We start from the raw sequence: 15274 nt of genomic DNA, 5'->3' as shown, positions 1-15274 counted from the left end.
CATTTCACCGAAACTGCTGTACATCAACCTCTGCTGTGCAATTTTGTGGTGTGTTGGGAAGACTATGGAAAAAGAAAAGTGAGCTTTATCCCTTTGGGGGGTGGTTGCTTAATTATTGTTATTATTTTTGGAATATATATCTATATATATTTTTAAACTCTGCTTGATTCTTTCCCCCCCATCAGTTTCTGTACCAAGAAAGAAATAAAATACAATGTGATATGTTCTTGGTCTGTGGTCTGTCTGTTTCACCTTCCCACACACCAAAACGAATCTTCTTAGTCGTGACAGGCGAAGATGGGTGCCTTTCCAGGCGCAGAGGGTTCCCAGTGCTGCGTTTCCTCTAATCCCGTGACTCCGAAGCACCCTCCGTCAACTGAATGTGCATTTTGACGTTTGCAACAGAAACATCCAGGATTTTTAACAGCTATGGTGGCGCAGGGGTTAGACTGCAGAATTACAGGGCGATTCTGCCTACTGTTTGGAGTTCGATCCTTAACAAATTTCTCACTTAAATTTTTTTGGGCTCAATTGTGGTTGTAATTCAAGGACTACCTGTATAAGTCCGTCCGTCCTTCCTTCCTTCCTTCCTTCCTTCCTTCCTTCCTTCCTTCCTTCCTTCCTTCCTTCCTTCCAAAAAACTAGATTCTTCCTTCCATTCCTTCCTTCTCTCCATAAAGCTAGATTCCTTCCTTCCCTCCATAAAGCTAGAATCTTTCCTTCCTTCCTTCCTTCCTTCCTTCCTTCCTTCCTTCCTTCCTTCCTTCCTTCCTTCCTTCCATAAAACTAGATCCTTCCTTCCTTAAAACTAGATTCTTTCTTCCTTCCATTCCTTCCTTCCTTCCCTCCCTCCATAAAGCTAGATTCCTTCCTTCCTTCCATAAAGCTAGAATCTTTCCTTCCTTCCTTCCTTCCTTCCTTCCTTCCTTCCTTCCTTCCTTCCTTCCTTCCTTCCTTCCTTCCTTCCTTCCTTCCTTCCTTCCTTCCTTCCTTCCTTCCTTCCTTCCTTCCTTCCTTCCTTCCTTCCTTCCCATGGGGGCACAATGGTTAGAACGCAGTATTTGCAGGCTGACTGTGCAATGCCAGGATTTCGATCCTGACCGGCTCAAGGTTGACACAGCCTTCCATCCTTCCATGGTCAGTCAAATGAGGACCCAGACTGATGGTGGCCAACTCTGTAAACAGCTTGAAGAGGTCTGTAAAAGCACTATGAAGCGATATATAAATCTAAGTGCTATTTAAATCGTTAGAGATGCGGTTATCCCTTACGGCCGGGTGGGGTCGCTGTGCTGCCCCCCACCCTTTCCCGCCGCTAGATTCTTTGTCCGACTCGGCTTCGTTTAAAAGCCAAGAGGCTGCAGTTTCTCCTCCTGGCCTCCGGTGGCAGTCGACAAAACACCCTCCTTCCTAGAGGGGCCGCTTCCGGGCTAACGAGCTGGGCTTCCGGTTTCCTTCCTCTCTCCGCTGCCCGAAGCGGAGGAAGCGGTAGCCCCGCGCTCGCTCCCCCTCCCTTCCAGGGACCCCCCCTCCTCAAATCCCCCTCTTTTTGGGGGGGAGGGCGCGGGAGGACTGGCCCCTCTCCCCCGCCGTAGGATGAACCGGCCGAAGCCCGCGGCCGCGCGCCGCCCCAGCGCCTCCGCCAAGCCCTCCGGTAAGGGGGCTGGCGAAAGTGGGGAGGGGTCCCCCAATGACTCTCCCCGCCTGTTGGGGGGGGCGTGGGGGCAGGGGTCTCCTCGCGAAGAAGGGCCTGGAAAGGAGGGTTTGGGGGGGTTTCTCCCAGAAGACACGTGTCGGGGGGGCACGTGTGGAAGGGCAAAAATGGGGGTCTCCAAAGAGGGGGAGGGGTGGTGGTCGCCTCCAAGACCCCTTCCCCCTCGGAGAATAAAACATAAAACATCCCTTTCAATAAAAAGATAAAGCCCATCCTACATTAGTGTTGGATTCTTGGGCTGGTCTACCTCGCAGGGCTGATGTTTTCTCTACTCCCCCCAAGTGACTCCAGGCAGCCTACAGAAATAAGACCCCTATATACAACCCTCCCCCCCAACCAGCACTCCCTTAGTGACAACAATCAAACCAGCCACTTGAGGGGCTCTGAATCCCCCTGGGGGTCCTCAGCCCCACTGGCAAAGCCTTGTCTTTGGTCCTCCATGAGGGCCAATGAAGATTTCTCTGGGTCTTTCAGAGGGAGGCGTCATGGGGCTCCCCATCTGATGATCTCCTCCTCCTCCTCTTTCTTCTCCTTCTCCTTGTTCTCCTTCTTCCAATTCCTTCTTCTCCCTCCTCCTCTTCCTTCTCTCCTTTTCTTCTCCTCCTCCTTGTTCTCTTTCCTCTTCCTTCCTCCTCCTCCTCCTCCTCCTTGTTCTTCTCCTTCCTTCCTCTTCCTCTTTCTTCTCCTCCTCCTCCTTGTTCTTCTTGTTCCTTCCTCATCCTCATCCTCCTCTTTCTTCTCCTTTTCCTTGTTCTCCTCCTCTTCTCCTCCTTCTCCTTGTTCTCCTTCCTCCTCTTCCTTCTCCTCCTCATCTCCTTGTTCTTCTCTTTCCTCCTCCTCCTCCTCTCCTTTTCTTCTCCTTCTCCTCCTCTTTGTTCTTCTCCTTCCTCCTCCTCCTCTCCTTTTCTTCTTCTCCTCCTCCTCCTCCTTGTTCTTCCTCCTCCTCTCCTTTTCTTCTCCTTCTCCTCGTTCTTCTCCTTCCTCCTCCTCCTCCTCCTCTCCTTTTCTTCTCCTCCTCCTCCTTGTTCTTCTCCTTCCTCCTCGTTCTCCTTTCTCTTCCTTCTTCCTCTCCTCCTCCTCCTCCTCCTTGTTCTTCTCCTTCCTCCTCCTTGTTCTCCTTCTTTCTCTTCCTTCTTCTTCCTTTTCCTTCTCCTCCTCCTTGTTCTTCTCCTTCCTCCTCCTCCTTGTTCTCCTTTCTCTTCTTCCTTTTCTCCTCCTCCTCCTTGTTCTTCTCCTTCCTCCTCCTTGTTCTCCTTTCTCTTCTTCTCCTCCTCCTCCTGCTGGTTCTCCTTGTTCACCTCCTCCTCGTCCTTCCATGTCCCCCGCTTAGGCCACCCTCCTCCGGGAGACTTCATCGCTTTGGGCTCCAAAGGCCAAGTGGGAGAGTCCAAGGCAGCCGCCACCTTGCTCAAGCCCACGTCCTCCGGCTTGCCCTCCGAGCGGAAGCGCGAGCCGCCGGCGTCCGCCTTGTCCAGCACCTCCGGGCTGGCCAAACGCCCCAAACTTTCCTCCACGCCCCCTCTCAGCGCTCTGGGACGATTGGCCGAGGCCGCCGTAGCTGAAAAGCGAGCCATTTCGCCTTCCATCAAAGAACCGTCGGTCATTCCTATTGAAGGTAAACAAGTCTATAAGTGGGGTGGGGGCAGCATTTCCCCTTCCCAAATTGGGGGGGGTGGGTGGGTGGTGGATATTTATCGATGTCTTTTGCCAGGTAGGTATTGAATGATTTTTCTCCTCATAATCAGGAGGCTGTGAGTTCGATCCCAGGTAGAGGCAGTTATTTCTCTCTCTGGGCACAATGAAAAATATCTCTGCTGAGCAAAACTTCTCATTGGCGACAGGAAAGGCATCCGGCCAGTAAACACACTGCTAGCTTCATTCAGTTGCCCAGACTCCGCCCCCTCAAGGGATTAGGTCTTTAAAATAATAAGATGATGATGATGCATTGAATGGTTTTCTGATACTTTTGAGATAGTAGCAATAGCAGTTAGACTTCTATACCGCTTCATAGGGCTTTCAGCCCTCTCTAAGCGGTTTACAGAGTCAGCATATTGCCCCCAACAACAATCCGGGTCCTCATTTCACCCACCTCAGAAGGATGGAAGGCTGAGTCAACCCTGAGCCGGTGAGATTTGAACAGCCGAACTGCAGAACTAGCAGTCACCTGAAGTAGCCTGCAGTGCTGCATTTAACCACTGTGCCACCTCGGCTCTTTGGCTGTTGGCTGAATGGAATTTTTTTAAAAAGAAGATATTGGACCTTCTGTCTGGAACTCAATAAAAGTTGTTCTGCTAGATTTTAAAGTAACGTGACGGCACCTGTATACTGTTGCTCTTTAATTTCACTGTAAAAATAGGACAAGCTGAATATATTAATAGATTGTAGAAATACACCGAAGGGAGGAGTAGAGGGATAGAGAGGGCGGGAGAGAGGATGGGAGGGAGGGTGAGAAGGAAGGGAGGGAGTGTACTGGGAGAGAGGAGTGGTAGAGGGGGAGGGGAAGTAGGGTAGAGGGGAAGGATGGAGGGAAGATGGAAAGTTGGAGGGGGGCGAAAGAAAGGGTGTATGGAGGGTCGAAGAGGTACATTGGGTCTTTATTTTGGGGGGGTATTGTTGACAAGAGGAATGGCTGTGTTTATTGTTTAATGTTATATGGCCCCGGTTCTGCACAGTATATATGTGACTGTACGAAAATGAAATGGAAAATAAAAACACATTTAAAACGGAAAAAAAATAAACGTTGTTCTTGTAGTTGTTTAAAATACCCAACTGTGCTGTCGTGGGTGTTTAGGGGGGGAGTTTGGGCTGCCAAAGAGCAGTTGTGATTTCCGTTTCCTAACAGTGGCCCCCAACGCTCTGCTGGATGAGATCGAGGCTGCGGAAGTGGAAGGCAACGATGACCGCATCGAAGGGGTGTTGTGCGGAGCCGTGAAGCAGCTGAAAATGAATCGGGCCAAGCCCGACATCACCCTGTACCTGACTTTGATGTACCTGGCGAAAATCAAGCCAAATATCTTCGCCACAGAAGGAGTGATTGAGGTGAGGGGCAGGCAGAACCAGAATGACAGAATAAACCGCGTTGGAAGGGACCTTGGAGGTCTTCTAGTCCAGCCCCCCGCCTAGGCAGGAAGCCCTAAACCAACCTCTTCTTAAAGGCTTCCAGTGTTGGGGCATTCACAACTTCTGGAGGCAACTTCTGTTCCACTGATGAATTGTTCTCACTGTCAGGAAATTCCTTCTCAGTTCTAAGTTGCTTCTCTCCTTGATTAGTTTCCACCCATTGCTTCTTTCTCCTGCCCTCTGGTGCTTTGGAAAATAGCTTGACTCCCTCTTCTTTGAGGCAACCCCTGAGATATCGGAAGAGTGCTATCGTGTCTCCTCTAGTCCTTTTCTTCACTAGACTAGCCATACCCAATTCCTGCAACCGATATTCATATGTTTTATATAGAATATAGAATAACAGAATATAGAATAACAGAGTTGGAAGGGACCCTGGAGGTCTTCTAGTCCAACCCCCTGCCTAGGCAGGAAACCCTACACCACTTCAGACAAATGGCTATCCAATATCTTCTTAAAGACTTCCAGTGTTGGAGCATTCACAACTTCTGGAGGCAACTTCTGTTCCACTGATTAATTGTTCTCATTGTCAGGAACTTTCTCCTTAGTTCTAAGTTGCTTCTCTCCTTGATTAGTTTCCACCCATTGCTTCTTGTCCTGCCCTCTGGTGCTTTGGAGAATAGTTTGACTCCCTCTTCTTTGGGGCAGCCCCTGAGATATTGGAAGACTGTTATCAAGTCTCCCCTAGTCCTTCTTTTCATTAAACTAGACATACCCAGTTTCCAAATGGCTATCCAACCTCTTCTTAAAGACTTCCAGTGTTGGGGCACTCACAACTTCTGGAGGCAACTTCTGTTCCACTGATTCATTGTTCTAACTGTCAGGAAATTTCTCCTTAGTCCTAAGTTGCTTCTCTCCTTGGTTAGTTTCCATCCATTGCTTCTTTCTCCTGCCCTCTGGTGCTTTGGAGAATAGGTTGACCCCCCCCTCCCCCCTTCTCTTTGGCAGCCCCACTTTGCACGAGGTTTCTTATCCCTGAGCCCCATGCAGATTCTTTAAAAAAAAGGGGGAAGTATAATCTACCCAGACCTGTTCAAGCATGGTCCCACTCTGCTTAAACCGTCCAGGCCCATTGGAAAGTTTCTCCAGCAGGACTGCCCTTCCGACTGTATTGTATTGTATTTGGTTTATTTGTATGCCGCCCTTCTCCGGGAGGGACTCAGGGCGGCAAACAACTCAGAGGGGAACGGGAACATGAACAACAGTACACATAATTAAAATACACGAAAATCACACAGCCATACCAGTCAAGAGGGGAGGGGAACTCATCGACCCCAGGCCTGCTGGCAAAGCCAGGTTTTGACGGCTTTCCGGAAGGCCTGGAGAGAGGTGAGGGTCCGGATCTCTGCAGGGAGTTCATTCCAAAGGGCCGGAGCTGCCACAGAGAAGGCCCTCCCCCGGGTAGTGGCCAGATGACATTGTCTGGTAGACGGAATCCGGAGGAGGCCAACCCTGTGCGATCTGACGGGTCTTTGGGAGGTAATTGGCAGCAGGCGGTCTCTCAAGTATCCAATACCATGAAGGGCTTTATAAGTTACGACTGCTCAGGATCCCCTTTGCTTCCGCAGGCGCTGTGCAGCCTCCTCCGCCGAGATGCCTCCATCAACTTCAAGGCCAAAGGGAACAGCCTGGTGTCTGTTCTGGCCTGTAACCTTCTCATGGCGGCTTACGAGGAGGACGAAAACTGGCCCGAGATATTTGTCAAGGTGAGCTGTTGCGGTGAGTGGGGGTGGTGTGCTCTTATATAGCGTTGAAGGGGACCCTGGAGACTTCGGGGAAGAGGTGACGGTGTCCTCCCTCCTCCCTAGGTTTACATGGAGGATTCGCTGGGGGAACGGATCTGGGTGGACAGCCCCCACTGCAAGACCTTCGTGGAGAACATCCAGACGGCTTTTGGCACCAAGATGCCCCCCAAAAGTATTTTGTCTCATGGGGAGGTTGGGCGCGGTGGAGGAGACCTCAGTGCTGGTAAGAGGACTTGTGGGGACCAGATTTCGAGGTTTCAAGAAGGGAGGGAGGGAGGGAGGGAGGAAGGAAGGAAGGAGAAAGTAAAAATGAGAGAGATGAAAGAAAAAGTGTGAAAAGAACAAAGGGAGGGAGGGAAGGAGGAAGGGAAGGAAGGAGAAAGTAAAAATGAGAGATAAAGGAAGGAGAGTGTAAGAGGAACAGAGAGAGGGAAGGAAGGAAGGAAAGGAAGGAAAGGGAGAGGAAGGGGAAGGGGAGGAAGGAAGGAGAAAGTAAAAAATGAGAGAGATGAAAGAAAAAGTGTGAAAGGAACAAAGGGAGGGAGGGAAAGAGGAAGGGAAGGAAGGAGAAAGTAAAAATGAGAGATAAAGGAAGGAGAGTGTAAGAGGAACAGAGAGAAGGAAGGAAGGAAGATTAAAGGAAGGAAGGAGAGGGAGAGGAAGAAGGAAGAAAGTAAAAAATGAGAGAGATGAAAGAAAAAGTGTGAAAGGAACAAAGGGAGGGAGGGAAAGAGGAAGGGAGGGAAGGAGAAAGTAAAAATGAGAGATGAAGGAGAGTGTAAGAGGAACAGAGAGAAGGAAGGAAGGAAGATTAAAGGAAGGAAGGAGAGGGAGAGGAAGAAGGAAGAAAGTAAAAATGAGAGAGATGAAAGAAAAAGTGTGAAAGGAACAAAGGGAGGGAGGGAAAGAGGAAGGGAGGGAAGGAGAAAGTAAAAATGAGAGATGAAGGAGAGTGTAAGAGGAACAGAGAGAAGGAAGGAAGGAAGATTAAAGGAAGGAAGGAGAGGGAGAGGAAGAAGGAAGAAAGTAAAAAATGAGAGAGATGAAAGAAAAGTGTGAAGGGAATAAAGGGAGGGAGGGAAAGAGGAAGGGAAGGAAGGGGAAAGTAAAAATGAAAGATAAAGGAAGGAGAGTAAGAGGATCAGAGAGAGGGAAGGAAGGAAAGGAAGGAAAGGGAGAGGAAGGGGAAGGGAGGAAGGAAGGAGAAAGTAAAAATGAGAGATGAAAGAAAAAATGTGAAAGGAACAAAGGGAGGGAGGGAAAGAGGAAGGGGAGGAAGGAAGGAGAAAGTAAAAATGAGAGCTAAAGGAAGGAGAGTGTAAGAGGAACAGAGAGAGAGAAGGAAGGAGAGGGAGGGGAAGGGGAGGAAGGAAGGAGAAAGTAAAAATGAGAGAGTGAGAGATAAAGGAGGGCAAGAGTGAAAGGAAGGAAGGAAAAAGTAAAAATGAAAGAGATGAAGGAGTGTGAAAGAGGAGTGAAGGGAGAAAAGGAAGACGGAAGATTGGAGGATTCAACTGCTTTAGGATTTAACAATATTTAGGGACACACACCGTGGTTTTGCTACAGTTGATTGAAGAGGCAACATTAAACTGGGGCCAATAAGAGGCAGGGCCAAAGCCCTCCAGGAGCCTACAACTCTATCTGCCAAGAGTGGGCGGACAGGGGTTCAAAGCCAAATGTCAGCGTTCCACGTATCATGCAGAATTAAATCAGAGTCCAAGGCAAAACGATCCTTAAAGTTCCAATTTAATAAAGCAGACATCTTAGCACATCTGTGTTAATCCCAATTCTGGAATTCCACCCAGTTAAAAGTTCATGATCTTGTCCCCATACCCACAATCCATCACATGGTCCAATCTTCTTCTTCCACGCTGGCATCGACACCCAGCTGCTTCCGGTCAGGTGTAAAAGTATGGAGACAAAAGACGACCTTGGCTTCTAGACAAGAATGACAACAACACATTCCACAATCCTACTCCTGTCTATTCTCCCCTCCCATCAACTATACTAATGGAACAGCATAATAAGAGAAAGCGTGCAGGCCAAAATTCTAAAAGGAATATAATTGCAGGCCTGACACCAAGTTTACAGGTGCAAAGGGCAGTTCCTTGTGGGCTTCCGGACTGGGCTTCCCTGGGAATGACTCTCCTTCTCCCTTGCGGCTTTCTAGGAAACAGCCCTCATCCTTCTGTCCCAGAGGAAGAAGACAGTCAGAGCGAACTGCTGATAGCCGAGGACAAAATGAGCCCTGAGCAGGAGGCTCACCTGATGCCGAGGTAGCCCCTTCCCCTCTCTCTGCTGCTTGTCTTCATGCCTCCCCAGGGAAAGTTCCGTACAGATGTTTAAAAGGTTTGCGCTCTACATGGGGCTGCCCCTGAAGAGTGTTCGAAGACTGCAGTTGGTCCAGAATGCAGCCGCGCGAGTGATACTGGGTGTACCTAGATACACCCATGTTACACCCATCCTCCGCGAGCTGCACTGGCTCCCTATCGGTCTCCGAACGCACTTCAAGGTGCTAGTCATTACTTTTAAAGCCCTTCATGGCTTAGGACCTGGCTACCTGAGAGACCGCCTCCTGCCACATACCTCCCAACGACCAATAAGATCTCACAGGTTGGGCCTCCTCCGGGTGCCGTCGGCCGGACAATGCCGGCTGGCGGCCCCTCGGGGGAGAGCCTTCTCTGTTGCTGCGTCGGCCCTGTGGAACGATCTACCCGTAGAGATCCGGACCCTTCCCACTCTCCCGGCCTTCCGAAAAGCCACCAAAACCTGGCTGTTCCGGCAGGCCTGGGGGCTGCTGAACAATGTCCAGCCCCACCTAGACAGAATGGATGGTGTGTTATTTTTAAAAACTGTATTTTTTTATTCCTAATTTTTAACTTTTTATCTTGTCTCTGTAAGCCGCCCAGAGTCCTACGGGATTGGGTGGCATACAAATTTATTAAATTTCAATTACAGATTTTTAGGTTGAGATGTTCCATATTTGAGCCCTTCTTCCTACAAGGCATCTCTGGGGCCCTTCAGGCTCACCTATCTCCCTACCTTTTACAGAACCTCCTTCACCAAAAGAGATTTTCCTTCACCCAGGAAGATACGTTTTTCTTGCCATGGGGGAATTCTGCTTTTTTTTCCTAGCCTCAGTGCTGTCAGATCAGAGAGGCTGTCATTGAAGCGGAAAAGAGTCCCGGATTCAAATCTGCCCTCAACCATGCAAGATTTAAGAGCCAATCCCTTAATCTCAGCCCAGTCGAGGATTGTTGTTGTACAGAAGAATCGGCCGAAAGGATGCTGGGGCTTTTGGAAGAAATAAAATAAACCAATTATGTCAATATAGCAATAGCAATAGCAGTTAGACTTATATGCCGCTTCATAAGGCTTTCAGCCCTCTCTAAGCGGTTTACAGAGTCAGCATATTGCCCCCAACAATCTGGGTCCTCATTTTACCCACCTCGGAAGGATGGAAGGCTGAGTCAACCCTGAGCCGGTGAGATTTGAACCACTGAACTGCTGATCTAGCAGTAGCCTGCAGTGCTGCATTTAACCACTGCGCCACCTCGGCTCTCATAATATTTTATAATACTATATATTATATATATTCTCAATATTTTAAAGATAGGGAAAAGTAAAGGTTCCCCTTGCACATCTGTGCTAGTTGTTCCCGACTCTAGGGGGCAATGCTCATCTCCATTTTGAAGCAAAAGAGCCAGCACTGTCCGAAGACGTCTCCATGGTCATGTGGCCGGCATGATTCAATGCCAAAGATGCATAGAACACTGTTATCTCCCCACCAAAGGTGGTACTTATTTTTCTACTTGCATTTTTACGTGCTTTCAAACGGCTAGGTTGACAGAAGCTGGGACGAGTCACGGGAGCTCACTCCGTTATGCGGCGCTAGGGATTCGAACCGCCAAACCGCTGACCTTTCTGATCGACAAGCACATCGTCTTAGCCACCGAGCCACCTTATTTTAAGGATAATTCTCGTGAAAACCAAACCCCCCCCTTTTTCCTTTAGTTAAACATAGCTGATAATTACGTCTTTGAGCTGCCCTTCAAGAATTATTTCTCCTTTTCCATTTTGATGCCTTTACTCACTCTGAATCCTGGACTGAGGTGGGAGCATCTCCTAGAGCAGTGTGTCTCAACCTTGGCGACTTTTAAGTCCTGTGGACTTCAACTCCCAGAATCCCCCAGCCAGCGCAGCTGCGCTGGCTGGGGGATTCTGGGAATTGAAGTCCACAGGACTTAAAAGTCGCCAAGGGTGAGAAACACCGTCCTAGAAGCACCAGGTGAATTTGTAAAAGTGCCACTCTTTTGGCCCAGGTATGACGACCTTGCTGAGAGCGTGGAGGAATACGTCCTGGATATGTTGCGGGACCAGCTGAACAGGCGCCAGCCGATGGACAACGTCTCCCGGAATCTCTTGCGCCTTCTGACCGCGACCTGTGGCTACAAAGAGATTCGCCAGATGGCTGTGCAGCGACTGGAAATGTGGCTGCAGAACCCCAAGGTAGCTTCACAACTAATTCCCTCACCACCGTCAAACTATTCACTATTCGCTGCATTACTATTACTATTCGTCTTCTCATCGTTCCTATCGCGCATCTCCTCCCACTTACGACTGCAGGACTGTAACTTTGCTGCTTGTGTCCTTACGATTGATATTGATATTGAGAGCATCTGCACCCCAAGACAAATTCCTTGTGTGTCCAATCACACTTTGTCAATAAAGAATTCTATTCTATTCTATTCTATTCTAAACTCTTATTCTATTCTGTATTCCATTCCGTTCTCTATTCTATTCTATTCTATTCTGCATTCTATTCTATTCTATTCTATTCTAAACTCTTATTCTATTCTGTATTCCATTCCGTTCTCTATTCTATTCTATTCTATTCTAAACTCTTGTACTATTCTGTATTCCATTCCGTTCTCTATTCTATTCTATTCTATTCTATTCTATTCTAAACTCTTGTACTATTCTGTATTCCATTCTATTCTGCATTCTATTCTATTCTGCATTCCATTCTATTCTGCATTCTATTCTATTCTATTCTATTCTAAACTCTTATTCTATTCTGTATTCCATTCCGTTCTCTATTCTATTCTATTCTATTCTGCATTCTATTCTATTCTATTCTATTCTATTCTAAACTCTTGTACTATTCTGTATTCCATTCCGTTCTCTATTCTATTCTATTCTATTCTATTCTAAACTCTTGTACTATTCTGTATTCCATTCTATTCTGCATTCTATTCTATTCTGCATTCTATTCTATTCTGCATTCTATTCTATTCTGCATTCTATTCTATTCTGCATTCTATTCTATTCTGCATTCTATTCTATTCTATTCTATTCTATTCTAAACTCTTATTCTATTCTATATTCCATTCCGTTCTCTATTCTATTCTATTCTGCATTCTATTCTATTCTATTCTATTCTATTCTATTCTATTCTACTCTTGTACTATTCTGTATTCCATTCCGTTCTCTATTCTATTCTATTCTAAACTCTTGTACTATTCTGTATTCCATTCTATTCTGCATTCTATTCTATTCTGCATTCTATTCTATTCTATTCTATTCTATTCTAAACTCTTGTACTATTCTGTATTCCATTCCGTTCTCTATTCTATTCTGCATTCTATTCTATTCTAAACTCTTGTACTATTCTGTATTCCATTCTATTCTGCATTCTATTCTATTCTGCATTCTATTCTATTCTATTCTATTCTATTCTATAGAACGCATCTTGTCTTTTTATGTACAATGAGAACCTATGCACCACAGACAAATTCCTTGTGTGTCCAATCACACTTGGTCAATAAAAAATTCTGTTCTATTCCTGTTCCTATTTCTGTTCCTATTTCTATTCCTATTTCTATTCCTATTCTATTTATTATTCTATTCTTATTCTGTTCTATTCTATTGTTATTCTATTTCTGTTCTATTCTATTCTATTCTCTCTCTCTCCCTTTCCCGAGATCCTAGAACATTATTACCACTCAGAAATTAATGCTGAGCTAAATGACTCAATAACTGACGTGTTTTATCATGCAGGATCTCACGTGGCTTTTCCCCGTCCTAACCGGGTGGGGGGTTTGTCGCAGAGCCCATGCAGCCCACTCAAATGCCCCCTCCCCTTTTTTGTTTTGCAGCTCACGCGACCCGCCCAGGATCTGCTCATGTCTGTCTGCATGAATTGCAACACCCACAGCTCCGAGGATGTGGAAGTGGTCTCCAACCTCATCAAGATCCGCCTGAAACCTAAAGTCCTTCTCAATCACTACATGCTCTGCGTGAGGTAGGCAGACAGAAATGGGACCGGAGGGGGCGGGGGGGGGGGGAGGATCATTGAATGAATGCTCCAGGCAAGGCCATGCAGGGGAATCTTACGTGATGGAGAAGGCCTAATGGGTAGTGCTAGAGCAGTGTTTCTCAACCTTGGCAACTTGAAGATGTCTGGACTTCAACTCCCAGAATTCCCCAGCAGTGGTTAGGACAGTGTTTCTCAACCTTGGCAACCCGAAGATGTCCGGACTTCAACTCCCAGAATTCCCCAGCAGTGGTTAGGACAGTGTTTCTCAACCTTGGCAACCCGAAGATGTCCGGACTTCAACTCCCAGAATTCCCCAGCCAGCATTCGCTGGCTGGGGAATTCTGGGAGTTGAAGTCCAGACATCTTCAAGTTGCCAAGGTTGAGAAACACTGTGCTAGAGAACCCCCATCATGGTTCTCTACACCAGGACGGTCCAATCTTGAAACTTTTGGAGCACCTGTGGATTTCAGTTCCCAGAATCCCCCAGCGAAACCATGCCGGTTGGGGAATTCTGGGAGTTGAAGTCCGTAACAACAAAAGGTGCTGAGACTCTGGAAAGAGTGCAGAGAAGGGCAACAAAGATTGGGAGGCTAAAACACACACGAAGAACGGTTGCAGGAACTGGGTAGGTCTAGTTGAATGAAAAGAAGGACTAGGGGAGACATGATAGCAGTCTTCCGATATCTCAGGGGTTGCCCCAAAGAAGAGGGAGTCAAGCTGTTCTCCAAAGCACCCGAGGGCAGGACAAGAAGCAATGGGTGGAAACTAATCAAGGAGAGAAGCAACTTAGAACAATTAGAACAATTAACCAATCAAGGAGAGAAGCAACTTAGAACTAAGGAGAAAGTTCCTGACAGTGAGAACAATTAATCAATGGAACAGTTTGACTCCAGAAGTTGTGAATGCCCCAACACTGGAAGTCTTTAAGAAGAGGTTGGATAGCCATTTGGGAACTGGGTATGCCTAGTTTAATGAAAAGAAGGACTAGGGGAGACTTGATAGCAGTCTTCCAATATCTCAGGGGTTGCCCCAAAGAAGAGGGAGTCAAGCTATTTTCCAAAGCACCTGAGGGCAGGACAAGAAGCAATGGGTGGAAACTAACCATGAGAGAAGCAACTTAGGACTAAGGAGGAATTTCCTGACAGTCAGAACAATTAATCAGTGGAACAGTTTGACTCCAGAAGTTGTGAATGCCCCAACACTGGAAGTCTTTAAGAAGATGTTGGATAGCCATTTGTCTGAAGTGGTGTAGGGTTTCCTGCCTAAGCACGGGGTTGGACTAGAAGACCTCCAAGGTCCCTTCCAACTCTGTTATTCCATATTCTAAATCTTAAAAGATTGCTAAGGTTGGACCGTCTTTGGGGGAGCCCATCTTCCATCAGGCCGCTGACTGGGATTTGGGGGAGTGTGGGGGAAGTATGGTGCTTCTTCTGATCCTGAGCATCTTCCAGGGAGCTGCTGAACGCTCACCGGGACAATTTGGGCACGGTGGTTAAATCGGTGATCTTCAACGAACTGTCCAACGCCAGAAACCCCAACAATATGCAGATCCTGTATACCGTCCTTCAACACAGCCCAGAACTGGCGCCAAAGGTTTGTTGGAGGCCCAGCCCCAGATTCAGCCAGCGCCAAGAGAGGGACGACAAACCCCAAGGAAGGGAGGGGCTCCCTGGCTTCCCCTTCCCACACTTCTCGGGTGTGGGGGGCTCGTCCAGTCTCCCTTGAGCGCAGCCTTTGGGGGGAGCCTGCGGAGGGACAAGCTGAGTTCCCACTCAAGTTGAATTTGCCGGGAACTCAGGGCCCAGCGTTCTCGTGAGGAAGGGGGCAGGTTTGTTCCCATGGGGTCCCAGCAGCCCCCCCCCCCCCCTCTGGAGGACTTCTTGGTCTTGGTCATAAAGAGGGAGCTGTGGTTTTTTGCAAGAAAACTTTTTTTGAAAGCCCTTCTGGATGATTTTCCTTGCATGAGCCCCTCACGGTCCATCGAAAATCCTCTTGCTTGATCCTGGCACTGATTGCCATGAAACATTTTTCTCCTCTCCTCCTTTCTCTTCTTTTCTTTTCTCTTCCCTTCCCTCCTTCTCTTCCCTCTCCTCCTTCTCTTCTCTTCTCTTCCTTTCTCTTCCCTTCCTTCCTTCTCTTTTCTCCTCCACGCCTCTCCTCCTCTTCCCTTCCCTCCTTCTCTTCCCTTCCCTTTCCTTCTTCTCTTCCCTTCCGTCTCTTCTCTTCCTTTCTCCTCCTCTTCCCTTCCCTCCTTTTCTTCCCTTCCCTTTCCTTCTTCCCTTCCTCTTCCCTTCCCTTCCCTTCCCTCCCCTCCTTCTCTTCTTTTCTCTTCCCTTCCCTCCTTCTCTTCCCTTCTCTCCTCTCTGCCTTCATCTTCTCTTC

At 47.8% G+C, this 15274-nt stretch overlaps 1 protein-coding gene across 1 annotated transcript in view; it reads left to right on the top strand.

Annotated features, from left to right (window-relative positions):
- Nucleotides 1–1477: 1477 nt before the first annotated feature.
- Nucleotides 1478–15274, top strand: part of INTS1 (integrator complex subunit 1) — a 59719-nt gene continuing 45922 nt past the window's right edge. The window contains exons 1-9 of the mRNA XM_087729413.1: nucleotides 1478–1651; nucleotides 3042–3326; nucleotides 4554–4750; nucleotides 6397–6534; nucleotides 6637–6796; nucleotides 8744–8849; nucleotides 10896–11082; nucleotides 12732–12877; nucleotides 14344–14485. Of these exons, the coding sequence (XP_087585539.1) occupies nucleotides 1594–1651; nucleotides 3042–3326; nucleotides 4554–4750; nucleotides 6397–6534; nucleotides 6637–6796; nucleotides 8744–8849; nucleotides 10896–11082; nucleotides 12732–12877; nucleotides 14344–14485 (1419 nt within the window). The 5' untranslated portion in view covers nucleotides 1478–1593. The remainder of the gene's footprint in view (nucleotides 1652–3041; nucleotides 3327–4553; nucleotides 4751–6396; nucleotides 6535–6636; nucleotides 6797–8743; nucleotides 8850–10895; nucleotides 11083–12731; nucleotides 12878–14343; nucleotides 14486–15274) is intronic.

Source organism: Thamnophis sirtalis, unplaced genomic scaffold, assembly GCF_051295495.1.
Source record: "Thamnophis sirtalis isolate CommonGarterSnake01/CBP01778 unplaced genomic scaffold, rThaSir2_p1.2 scaffold_14, whole genome shotgun sequence".
In the NCBI taxonomy this organism is placed as follows: Eukaryota; Metazoa; Chordata; class Lepidosauria; order Squamata; family Natricidae; genus Thamnophis; species Thamnophis sirtalis.
This window is presented reverse-complemented; position numbering and strand designations above follow the sequence as displayed.